This window comes from Chenopodium quinoa, unplaced genomic scaffold (assembly GCF_001683475.1).
Source record: "Chenopodium quinoa cultivar QQ74 unplaced genomic scaffold, ASM168347v1, whole genome shotgun sequence".
NCBI classification, from domain to species: Eukaryota; Viridiplantae; Streptophyta; class Magnoliopsida; order Caryophyllales; family Amaranthaceae; genus Chenopodium; species Chenopodium quinoa.
Window position 1 is genome coordinate 4937517 of NW_018744633.1, and position 12644 is coordinate 4950160.

The following is a 12644-nucleotide window of genomic DNA, read 5'->3' on the forward strand; positions in this document are numbered from 1 at the left end:
TACTACGTATGTTTTTTTAGTTGACACGTTTTAATTTTAGCATTATTCATACACTTTTCTTTGACCATGTTTCGTGAATTATACGTAATGAAAAATATAGCCATGTGGGGTCTTTATTAGATTCGTCACGGTATATAATTTTCAAAATATCAATTTTTTATAATTTTTGTTTATCGGTAATTAAAGATATTAGGGGGCGTTTGGTTCGCGGATTATAGGTATGAGATATGGGTTTAGAATGACCAAAACCCATACCATATGTTTAGTTGTCAAAAATATGAATTTTAAACCCATGCCTTAAACCCATGAGGTATGGGGTTTAGAAACCTTGGGGGGGAGGTGGGTTTGACTCATTCCATTCCATTAAGTTCAAATACATGAAATTAAGGGGATGATATTTCATTTAAGAATTAAACCAAACACTTGGTATTAAGTATCAAGTTCCAACCCGATACCACCTTAACCCTATTATTTTAAACCTATAGTACTCTGCGAACCAAACACCCCCTTAATGATTGAATTTATGCATTGACAAACGTGACTAAAAAAACGGAGAATGTATGAAAAATTGAAAAGACTAGATATTTTCCTAATCATATACGAGTACGGAATATTAAGGAACATAATCGAGATTTTTTTTTAAAAAAAAAACAATCTTTGACGTTGGAAAGAGAAAGTCTATGAGCATTAATTTCACCGTATTAAAAATATTTAATTAAAAAAATACTCAGAAATCTTAGGTTAATCAAATTGTGAGTAGTTTAATTTCCGGTACCTTAATCTAGAACAAGTCTATCCAATTGTTATTTTAATTTTTTGTAGCTTAATCTTAAATTCATAACAAAAATCAACTTGAAATTTTTAATTCATTTCCAAACACCCATGTATACGGGGTTCTTCTCTGCACATTTTGACTAAAGACTTAGCTCCTTCAGAAATCAGAATCATTAGTACAAATATATAATCCTTAATTAAAGAAAATAATTAAAAAAAAACCTCATATTCTTGTGAATTAATTAACACAAAAAACATGTTAAAAAATTAATAAAGATAAGGACAAATTCAACTCAAAAACAGCTACTCCAATATTTGGGATTCCCCAATCAAAATCTGAATCACCCACCCATGTTTTTAATTCACATACAACTATACAAGTATATATGGGAAATTATTAAACAAACCACAAAAAATTTAAATAATAAATAAAAATATTGGTCAGAGTAGATGGGAAATTAATTTTATTCTGACTTTCCACGTTTCTGCATTCACATGTTTTTCATGATTTAATAATATTAAATGGATTTTCATTCAAAAAATATATAAAAAATTAATCAAACGAAGCCTCAACTGTCAGCAATTTAATTCATTTCAATAAAAAAATAGTACTGTACTGTACTCGTATTGTGAATTTTTCAACAATGTTTTTTTTTTTTTTTTTTTAAAAAAAAAAAAAAAAAAGCAAAAGAAGAGGCATTGCTGGAAAGATATTAAAGTGTGATTTAAAAAATTTTGACACGGTGATTTAAAAAGAAGAGGCTAAAAATGGTACTTTGGAATTAGATTCTATGAGTCTAAAAATTGCAAAATGAGCTCCTTTCAAGAACCATATAATGCGACGGAAAAGTGTGAGATAGACATAAAAAGAACGTGGAAGATTTTTCCAATACAATATTTATTGTTCTCGAGTGGAATTTCTAAAGAATATCTTCACCTATAAGATATTTGTACTCCGAATGTTCTTTAACACGTTAGAAATTGTGCGTCACATATTATTGCAGCTTCTGAGGATGAGGTGATGGCATAGTGGCATCGCTCTCACCTCATGGGACTCATTTGAGGGATTTCCCTCATCTCCCCCCTCAAATGAGCCCCCTTATCATGACACAGTAAACTACAGTTTAATCTAATCTTCCATTAAGAAAAAATTCTAATGAAAAAAGATGGTTTACATAATTTTAGATCATCAGGGTTGGGTCAATGTCATCGATAAAGACCATATGCAGTATCAACGAGTTGTCGATATTGCTCTATGTTAGGCAGTACTATCACTGGTTACCATTCTTACCAACCCATCAACAATGTCATCACAATTTTATAAAACTACAACAGCGACACAGACTTAAAAAACATGTACTCGATGCTGATAATATGAAAGAACTGGTTAAAAAGGACAGTTAGGGAGCAAGAAGAAAGCGTACTTAGTCTTCCACCCATCGAACTCCATGTTTTGCCCAGAGATAGTATGCTCCCTCTGGACCTCTTCCCCCTATGTCATACATTTCCGGACTTATGTTTTTCTCGCCAATCTCTTGGAGGACAGGATTAAGAATATTCCATGCAGCAGCGAGCTCATCACTTCTCATAAATAGATGGTTGTCTCCTTCTATGACATCGAGAATAAGGTGTTCATATGAATCAGGCACCTCAGCACTGTACCTAAAGATGACGCAATCAAGAAAGAGTGAGCATATTCTAGCAGAAACAATTCAAATACATGATGCTAGGACTCTCCTGGGGGTGTCACATTAGTTAACCAAAAACAGGAAGATCAACACTTTCCTACACCCATGTACTAAATAGTAAATATACTCCATACCTAATAAAAGTACATAATATTGCCAATTTTATCGATTTCCACTTTTCTTAATTCCCAAAAACATTTAACCAATACGATTAAGGATTCGCATGTGGTTTGTTGGTAAGATTGTGTTTAAAGTTGTTATCCTTCATTTTCCCATCATACAATTCCTAGATGTACCCCTTATCAGCTTATCCTATGTTGATATGATGATATCTGAACTTATACAATATTGAACTAAGGTAAGTTGGGCATAAATTAACATATTTTTGTACTCTGTGAAAATCTTATGCCCAGTGATTTCTCTTTTAACTAATATGATAGTCTGGTCTTATTTTTCAAGTACATCTTCAACTAGGCCGGACATGCAAGGTGCACCGCCTGAGTTACAAGAGATATTGCTTGACTTAGATCAATAACTAAACCAGACGATTAATTGAAATTTGAATCCAAGACTAAGCATCATACATCCAGTTCATGCATAAGATTAACATGAGAGTTAAAAATAAAAAAAAAAAAATAAAAGAAAAGAAAAGAAAAAAAGAAAGCTTACTTGTCTTTGTAAAGCAAGTTCAGTTCTGAAGCATCCAGATGCAAACTTAAGCCAGGAACCTTGTTATTGACTCTGATCAGAATGGCTTCATCAGGAACATCTTGCAATATCAATTCATTAGTGGCAAGGTCAATATTATGCCCCATAAGTCCTCTGTAAATGTTTCCTGGAACATGATCAAACTGTATACGTATTTCCATCCTACAAATACAAGTTCCTTAAGGTCAGAAATCAAATATCAAGCCACTTGGGAGATCTAACAAGTGTTCCACAATCCATGCATCAACAGTATCACCATACGCGATTAGTTTTTTCTAGTACAGTTGAACTTGGCTTATGCATCGGATTCTCCATATAAAATTGATCAATCAAACCTTCCTTTCCTTTTCAAAATTTCAACAAAATTGCATTAAGATCCTTATTCCATGCTATATATCTACTAGTATCAATCCCTATACCCAGGTCTAGTTGGGAAGGCTTTGACACAGTGACACTAATCAATCCTAAACAAAAAAAAAGTTCATATCAACCCAAAGATAATTTTGTGAGGATGTCATTCAAAGTAGTAGGCCTAACGTTGACTGTCCATATTCCATAAGCTACAAGAAATGCGTTCATATGATAATTACAGGTGAAGGCACAGCTTTATGTACAATCATCCAATAGTGATTTCTTGAGAATTCTTAATAATTGTGTAAATTTCAAAGTGGTAGACCTGTCTTTGTCTGTCTCTATAAGCAAACAAGAAGCATGAGTTCAACAACAATTGGAAGTAAAGGCACAACTTCATCTACTGCAGATTGATAGATTCTCCATCTCTGAGTGCTTTGATAATTTTCCCATCATTCTTTATACACAACATTCAAATTCCTTGTTCTATCACAAAGGAGGGTCAAGGATAGGACAGCAATTCAAAATATTTTAGAAATTTACTGATCAAAATTCTTTTTTTTTTTCTTTTTTGACGGGGATCAAAATTCATTTTCCATAGAACATTTAGTGCAATAAAGATAAGTTCATTGGGGCATTTGCAAATTACTAGAAGACATTCACTCAAATGTTTCTCAGCAATGCTTCGGTAGTCACATACCTGTGTGAGACAAGTCCAGTCCCAGCTCTGATCAGAAATGGTACACCATCCCATCGTGCATTATTGATGTACAAAGCTGCTGCAAAGAATGATGGGGTCATTGATGTCACAGAGACATCAATTTTGTCTTTGGACATAGCCTTGTATTGTCCAAGGATGACATCTTTAGGTTCCAGTTTACCAATTGACCTCAGAACCTTGACCTGCAATTATGCTTGTCTGTAAGTAATATGCTTGCTTGTTATGACACTAAGGTCTACATAAGACTTTAAGGGTAGCACACCTTCTCATTTCGGATATCCTCACCATCAAGACTTATAGGAGTTTCCATGGCAAGAAGTGCTACCATTTGGAGTATATGACTATGCACCATCTCTCGGATAACTCCATAATCGCCAGAATACCTGCACAGGAAGGAAATTTCAAAAGTTATGATTAGGACTATTGGGGAAGACAAATAATGAATTCAAAATTGAAAATTTGAAAAATGGATCTATATTGCCTTGATTGACTCTCTAAAATCAGTTCCTCGGATAGAATAATCTGCACATAATTGCATTAGAAGTCAATTTGTGTATTTCCATATTATGAAATAAGCCCACGTAAAGAAAGGAAGATATATACCTGCACATTACGTATAAATTTACGACTCCATAATGGCTCAAAAATTAGATTAGAGAATCTTAAAACAGTAAGGTTTTCTATAAGATTTCTTCCCAGAAGATGGTCCATCCTGCAAAAATTCATTTTGTCAGGCATATAGAACTACTATAAGACAATCACATACAGCAAGAATACAGGATATTAATAAACACCTGTATATTTGCTTCTCCTCAAATTTCAAAAGAAGAGAGTTTGTCAACATATTAGAAGACCAAGCATCTAAGCCGAAGGGCTTTTCAATTATTATACGGTTCCATCCTATTTTTGTTTGTGATTTATCAGCAATACAGGATGCAACATTTAACACAGCTTCTTGTGGCACTGACAGGTAAAAGATCCGATTTGCTCCATGGTCTCCCTGAGAATACAGGTTGCATATTTTAACTTCAGATAATTCCATATAGACCACCAATATTTGTAAAAGAAACTTCATTCATCTCATATTTATCCGTTTATCACAATTTTGAAACAAGAGTGTAAACCAAAATCTACCTCAACTTGCTCCATCCTTGCATTGAGCTTCAAGATTCCTTCTTGGTTGTCATAATCTCCGCCAATATAGTATGTCTTGCTAAGAAAAGAGTCTATTTTGCTCCCACAGTTCTGCCTGCATAACAAATGAATGAGGAACATGACGATGCATGCATCTACATGGAACAAATTGACACTCAGAAAAGATATGAGAAAAAGACAGTTGGAATAATTCACCATGCTCCAAACCCCAAATCACCCTCCCCTCCCAAACAAACTAAATAAAATATTAACATATGTAAAAACATAATAGAAAGAAGAAGAGTAAGGTAAGGGACTTCAAAGCAACAGGACATAACATGAAGAATTATTTTTTCACAAAAGCTAACCACTGATGTTCTTGAGCGAGCAAACTAAGACATAAAAGTCCTGCAAATTACATAATGACTTAGATACAGTGTTTTTTTTTTTCTCTTTTTCCAGCCCACAGTATCCAAATATTCATTAGCTGAGCGCTTCACAAGAGAGTAGAAAACTTAATAAGCTAAGTCTACAACACACCCAGGAAAAGTTGCTATTAGACAGACAATGATGCCGTAGTAACTTTGTGAAATAACTCTCATTTTTCATTCACCTCTGTAGGCTCGGGAATGTTATTTCCTTGATAATTGCCTTGATCATCCAAGGACAACAGCAGAATTAATGGTTTCAATATCTTATGATCAGGCCACATCCATAGTATTTGTGATATCAGTAAGAGAATGTTTCCTTCAACTTTTTTGTACTGCATTAGCATAAGCCTTTCTTATTAAGCTGATGTACCCCAAATGCGAGTGTAGCCTGATGGTCAGCAATTCAGTTAAAAAATGCCTTAGGTGTGAAGTTGGTAGAAATTCAACGAATGGATGGAAATGAGTGTAGAGAAATAACCACTCAGAAATTTTGAGATAATTTTCTCTTTCTTCTTGTAATTCCAGCCACTCTGAGGTCTGGGTTATATGTTGTATTGCTCCATTGGTGATTTCATTGCTCCCATATTACAACAACCATCAGTTTCACAAAATTTTCTTCTTAATTTTTTAATTAAATTCATAAAAAAAAAAAAAAAAAAAAAAAAAAAAAAAAAAAAAACATTAGCAACCCTGTTTAATAACATTATTCTGCCACTTGGTCAAGGAAGTTAGGCAATTTTGTTCTTGTTGCTGTGAAACCTGATCAGAAGGATGCACTATGAATATACCCTCTCTAGGTCTTGCCTTGTCAAACTAATTTTAACTGTTACACCTCAAACTCTTAAATGAAGGCCCATTTCAGAGCCTTTGACCTACTCCACAAGGCCAGGCTACATGGAAACTGAAAGCCCCTCACAGCCTACACTCCTTTTTATATTGTTTATGCTGAACTGATACAGTTAAAAACTTAAAAAATCTGGCCCTAACATGCTATATTCCCTGAATATATACTACCTTGAAAGGTCAATAAAAAATTAAAATTAAAATTAAAAAATACTCAGGCTTAAAGAACCCCACCCCACAATTTGACCACAAATTCCTGTTATCTCCTTGTCTTTTATTATCTCTGAATATGCTCAACCTAAGCTTTGAGGTTCAAAAAAATCATACAGTTACACAATATCAATAGCACCTCAAGTCTCACACCAATGTGGGTATCATGTTGTGTTGACAAGAAGGTCAATTTCTGGCTAGAACCATAAGCTGCTTTGAAATAGTACAGGATACACCCCCCCCCCACCCAAAATATATGTCAATCTAAGCTACTTCAACTATTCGTACCTGTGGCGGACACTTGACACTGCAACCCCCATTATATGTCAATCTAAGCTACTTCAACTCTTCGTACCTGTGGCGGACACTCGACAGTGCAACAAGGGTATGGAATCCTTACCCGACACTTCAGTTATCTTGAACCACATAATTGTAAGAGAAATTGTGTATATAGGGGAAAGGAAAAGAGGAGTATGTCAGATATCTGCTCACAAAAAACTTGAGATTTGCTTTCAACAAGTCTTAACAATCATGATATGTTCCTGCACCTGACATTCATACCCATGTCTGAGTAACATAAAGTCACAGACTCACAGTACATGAGTTGGGAATGAACCACTGTATCACATGAACAAAAATGGAAACCCTTGTATGCTTCCAGCCCACCTATATCTGATCATCCTTATCAAACTCAAGATTAGCTACAACATTCATCTTGTTTACTTCCATTCTTAAGCTAATTATGTTTAATTGTTTATGAGGCTCAATGAAACCTCAACATCTCATGCATCAGGATGAGCGGAGAACTACTTTCACTTGCTCTATCCAGGCCTAGGATCTTACCCCTCATCAATGCTGGAGGCATCAGTAGCTCTTCTTCCAGTGCAAATCCATATCTTTCAGTTACTATGGAGCACTTTATAAAGCAAAAGCAATGTTTTGCTAATTGGAAACAAACATTTTACTAGACCATAAGCCAAACTAATCAAGGTAAAAGGCCATACTGATGATCAACACGACATGTCAAAGTTGATGCTACTATGGATCTCAGGTCTTCATCTGTCAGTTTTTCTCTGGAATACCCGAATATTCGAACATTCTGCAATCAATAAAATCATAACTTGAGATGGCAACATCATATTTGGTCAGACAGAGTACACAGGAGTTCCAAAGCTATCATGGTAAAATAATACATACACGAGGCCAAACCAGTGAGTTCTATTTTTACCAAAAAAAGAAAAAAAAAAGTCATGAACAGCTTCTCAAATTATTATCCCTCTTGTCCCCATTCCCCTATTTTCATCCTTGTTCCACCTCTCAACTTCGTACTCATGCTAAGTTGCATTAGTTGTTATAATTGCTACTTGCTGAAAATCCTGGGCACTCTATCGTCTTAAATGTGATCAAAATTTACTTTGACAAAAGAAACAAAGCACTCATCCACTAATATCTGCATATCCAGCTTCTATTTGCTGATGCAATAGGGTAATGATCAACCAATGAGGTAAATCACTACCAAGGTCATAAATAGATTTCAGGTTCTGATGACGGATTTGACACAGCAATAAAATATGATAAAGATATGGATAACAGCAACCAAGTAAGCCAAAATGAACATAGAAGGGGTCCCACCTCAGGAAGGAAGTCGCTGTAATATAGAGCAAATAATGCTGGAAATATTTTCTTCCTGGAAGGGTCACCTGTTGCTCCTATAACTGCAATACTAAGAGACAGCGCCTCAGCCTCCTTAAGAGAGAAACCAACGGAACTTGTTTGCATAACATATGAAGATCCACATAATAAAGACACTTTTGGAGACGAGTTGCGATTTGAGCTTCCCTCGGGAATTGAAACATTTCTTGTTTCACCAAGTGAGTCTGCAAGTTACATTTACAAATTGTCAATTCCTTAAATGTCAAAATAAAATGAAGAGACAATTCCCAAAGTACAAGAGAGAAGGGAGAGCCCTAATTTGAAACCTCTTAAATTTCATAAGAACTTTATTGTTTTTATCTCCTCTCTTAATCTAGTAACTTGTTGTATGAAAGCTGATAAAATATGCTAGGCAAGATAGTAGACTCTCAGCAGGTCTTTACCACCTGTTTCATCTCGAACCTGATTCTCGTATGAAGAAACTATCCTTGAAGAATCAGCCAAAAAATTGCGGTCAAGAACTCTTGATGTTTTATGTTTGATTTCTTGTCCATATTTTCTGTTGCACAATTTTATGTTCAGATTTTTTAGAATCCAAAGTTTCAAGCCACGGAACTTGTGACAATAATTGCTAGCATGCCCACATAAAACAAGATTAGCTGTTGGGGAAGCCTGGTAATCTCCTGTCACCTGTAAATTATACCAAACAGAACATAGTCATATATAATTAAATGTAAGTACATTAAGCCTTCTATTTGCTATATAGATGGTCCTCTTGTGTTGGGCAAAAAACAATATAACATCTAGACAGGAACATTTGCACTCTAAAAATGAGCAAAAGTTTCACCAAAATCAATTGAACAACATTGGTCATTTCACTTTCTCTGCAAGGGATGAGCCCAAGCCTGGTATCAGTTTCACTTAGGCAAGAAGGCCCAAGAATACTAACAATTGATGAGAGGGAAGTTGTTAAGAAATCAGTTTTGGGGGAGAGGGTAAAGTAGTAATTCATGAATAAGTTAGTTATTGAGTTTGTTATTTTGATTCCTTTTGCTAGCAGCTTCTAGAGTTTGCTGGTTAATTTTTGGGTATTAATAGGAGATGGGGGTGAGGGGGAAGGTATGCAGAAATTTGTTAAGGAAAGTTGTTTTGGAGAGCACCTTCCTCTCGAAAGAAGGCCCTGTATTATTGAATACTCTGTTTGATTATACAATCTATCCCTTTGTCTGCCATTTTCTACATCTTCCTAGCTTATTATCTTACTGTTCTAAAGCTAATTCCTAGCATTCTCCCACTACCAAAAGTACAAGTTTGAAACAATGAGGAAGTATATGCTCAACAACACATCTTTTGCTTCGTTTTTTCAGGATAAGTATGCCTAACAGCCTAAGGACACGTCTTTATGTCACTACTAGGAACAATTTGAAAAATGTAAGGTGGCGAGTCCAACATAACGTTAAAGGTCCTCAGATTATAGAGTTAATGTTATCCTCATTAACCAGACCATAAACAACAATAAAGTCATCCAGATCCATGATTCATACCCTAGAATATTGTTATCATACCTTTATACCCTGCCTTATTCTACAGATAGTTCCCAAATAAGATGTATTACACCCGGCTATATCAAGTTCCAACCTGCAATAATTTCGCAATCCCCAACGCGTCAACTGTGATAGACTGATAGGCTTAGTTCAAGAACTTCCCACCACATGTTGAAGACATTTCATATTTAGACTTACATTCAGGCCAACCAAATCAGAAATAATTGTTAAAAGAAAAATATCTTTTTAGAACAAACACAAGAAGCTAAACAAGTCAAAATTTATGGGACATCAGTTGAGAAACAAACTTTGTCAACTATATATACTAGTCTACTTGGACCACCTCCTTTCCACCCCACCCCACCCCATCCCCACTAAATTACTTCACCTTGAGACTTAGAATTCTCCTTTTTCATCCAAATAATAATCAAATTTAACCAAATTTAACCAAATGATTTAGACTTTCTAGCAAAATGCTCCTTTCTTATTTCCCAACATTGCAATATAACTTTTTTTAAAGAACATTGCAATATAACTTCACAAACATAAATCAATCAAATACCAAATATATAAACATGACAATAATTAAACTGTTATAACATAATTAGATAATCACATAAATAAATGAAACATATGAACATGATACTAATTAAATCATTGGTAAAACATAGTTAGACAATCACTTAGCAAAAAGTTTAAGGCTTGAAAAGATTTCAGCAAAACCCCACATCAAAAAATTGAAAATTTGAAGTAATAAGTGCAAAAATTTAACCAAAAATCAAATAAAATCACAACCTTGGTAAAAGACTAACCAGAGAGCTTGAACGTGGTATTACAGGTTGTCTTGACAAATTTTGGGTGTGAATTGATGAAGAAAACGTTGAAAGCGACATCTTGGTTTGTCTGATTTCAAGATTTATTGCATGTTAAGTTTTGGAAATTTAGAAACTCAGATGAATTGATGATCGAATTCAGTATCAAGAAATGGGAAAATTCCGGCGAACAGTGAACTTTGTTGCCCAGTTTATGAAACAATGAAAGCTTAATCCAATACTTGAATAGTGTAGTGTTACAACACTTAACGGAGTACAAATGTAAATTAAACCCAAAATGGCAAAACCGCAATACCCTACTTTGATGAGTCTTCATATCAACACGTATCCTTGGGTTTTGGCCTTTTGGTAAAAGGTTGCGTGTTGAACACTTGAACTTGCACAATAGAGCCGAGTTTTAGTTTCTTTGATACTCGTATAGATTGAATTCACTTGATTTTTTATTTTGAATAACTTATTAAGTGTTGAACACTTGAACTTGCACAATCGAGCCGAGTTTTTGTTTCTTTGATACTCGTATTAATTGCGTTCACTTTTTTTTTTCTTTGAATGAATTATTACAAATATAAATTTTTAGTAATACCCCTTGTAGACACGGAAATTTTATGAGTGTCATACATTAAATTAAATAAATTAATTTGGGTTAAAATCATATGAATGATCCATTTTAATTAATTTTGGCCCACCTAAATATATAATCTGAATTAATCAAATAAAATTCGGGTTATAAAATAAGCCAAATGGACCAGGTTAAAAGACTTTTAAGTCATAAAATGGGCCACGCCCAAACCTACTAAGTCCACTTAAGGGGTTCTCATCTCCTATAAATACACCATTCCTCCATCAGTTAAGGGGATCTAGAAATCATTATTCCAGGAGCTCATAAAACTCAAAAGGAATTCTCTCTGAAGTGAGTCAACAAGCACATCAAATTCGTGCCGACTTGTTCAGATACACTTAAACACATTTGAACGGGATTAAGCTTCATAAGCCCTCGTTCAGATGTATTCAAACAAAACCCTCGAATATAGGTTGACATCATCAAACGTCACCCTGCATTCAAACTCAAGTTGACGTCATCAAACGTCACCCTACAGGTGTCACACACGTGTCATCGTCAACCTGCGGAACAGAATCAGAGGATTTAGTTTATTTTATTATAAACTGTTATACAGAGATTGTACCCAAAATTCACATATTAATATAAAATTTATTTGTTACTTTATTTCCCGTCTTTATTTATTTAGACTCGAAATTTGTGTAAACAAATTTTTGGCACGCTCGGTGGGACTATCTCTGCCTCTCATATCTGTTTTCGCACGTTAAAAAAAAAACAAAAAAAATTGAAATGGCCTCAAAGACCCCTATCGTCAAAAGGATCTCTGCTACAGCTCAACAAAGGGCTGTTGAGTTGGCTGAAATGCTTAACAGCCAAACTGATGAGGGCATCGTTACTAGAGGAATGAAGCAAGCTGTTGTTGACTCCGCCGCAAGAAGCTTGAGTGCCGCGTCAATCCCAACCAAAGCACGAAAAAGTCGTGCTCGTCTTACTGCTTCTGTGAGGTCTCTCACGTCCTCCACTCATGAACCACATGAGAGTCTTGTGTTTGGTTCATTATAGCCTGTCATCCATACAAACTCATCCTTCGATCACTCTTATGAAGGACATGGGAATGAGTTTAGTGTGAGTTCACCTGAACCTACTTTTGTTGCTGTTATGGTGACGCACACTAAGACGGTCGAACAACAACTGG

At 35.0% G+C, this 12644-nt stretch overlaps 1 protein-coding gene across 4 annotated transcripts; it reads right to left on the bottom strand.

The window, feature by feature from the left end:
- Window positions 1–1637: 1637 nt before the first annotated feature.
- Window positions 1638–11402, bottom strand: LOC110701214 (glucose-6-phosphate 1-dehydrogenase 4, chloroplastic-like). Of its 4 annotated transcripts, none has more exons than XM_021878817.1 (13): window positions 10853–11402; window positions 10079–10151; window positions 8960–9203; window positions 8493–8737; window positions 7865–7959; window positions 5377–5491; window positions 5037–5242; window positions 4846–4954; window positions 4724–4764; window positions 4505–4625; window positions 4222–4424; window positions 3132–3332; window positions 1638–2436 (listed from the first exon to the last, which is right to left on the bottom strand). In XM_021878817.1, the coding sequence occupies exons 1-13, from the start codon at window positions 10948–10950 to the stop codon at window positions 2199–2201; spliced, it is 1989 nt and encodes a 662-aa protein (XP_021734509.1). In that variant the 5' UTR covers window positions 10951–11402; the 3' UTR covers window positions 1638–2198. The 4 variants fall into 4 exon arrangements, with proteins under 4 accessions (XP_021734509.1, XP_021734508.1, XP_021734512.1 ...); XM_021878816.1 differs by having other exon boundaries at window positions 8957–9203; window positions 10853–11398; XM_021878820.1 differs by lacking the exon at window positions 10079–10151 and having other exon boundaries at window positions 10870–11385.
- Between the last annotated feature and the right edge of the window lie 1242 nt (window positions 11403–12644).

Coding starts and splice junctions, on each gene's coding strand:
- LOC110701214 (XM_021878816.1), bottom strand. CDS start 10,950: ATGTCGCTTTCAACGTTTTCTTCATCAATTCACACCCAAAATTTGTCA. Junction 5,243..5,376: donor CAAGGATGGAGCAAGTTGAG/GTAGATTTTGGT, acceptor CTGTATTCTCAG/GGAGACCATGGAGCAAATCG. Junction 4,765..4,845: donor AATTTATACGTAATGTGCAG/GTATATATCTTC, acceptor AATTATGTGCAG/ATTATTCTATCCGAGGAACT.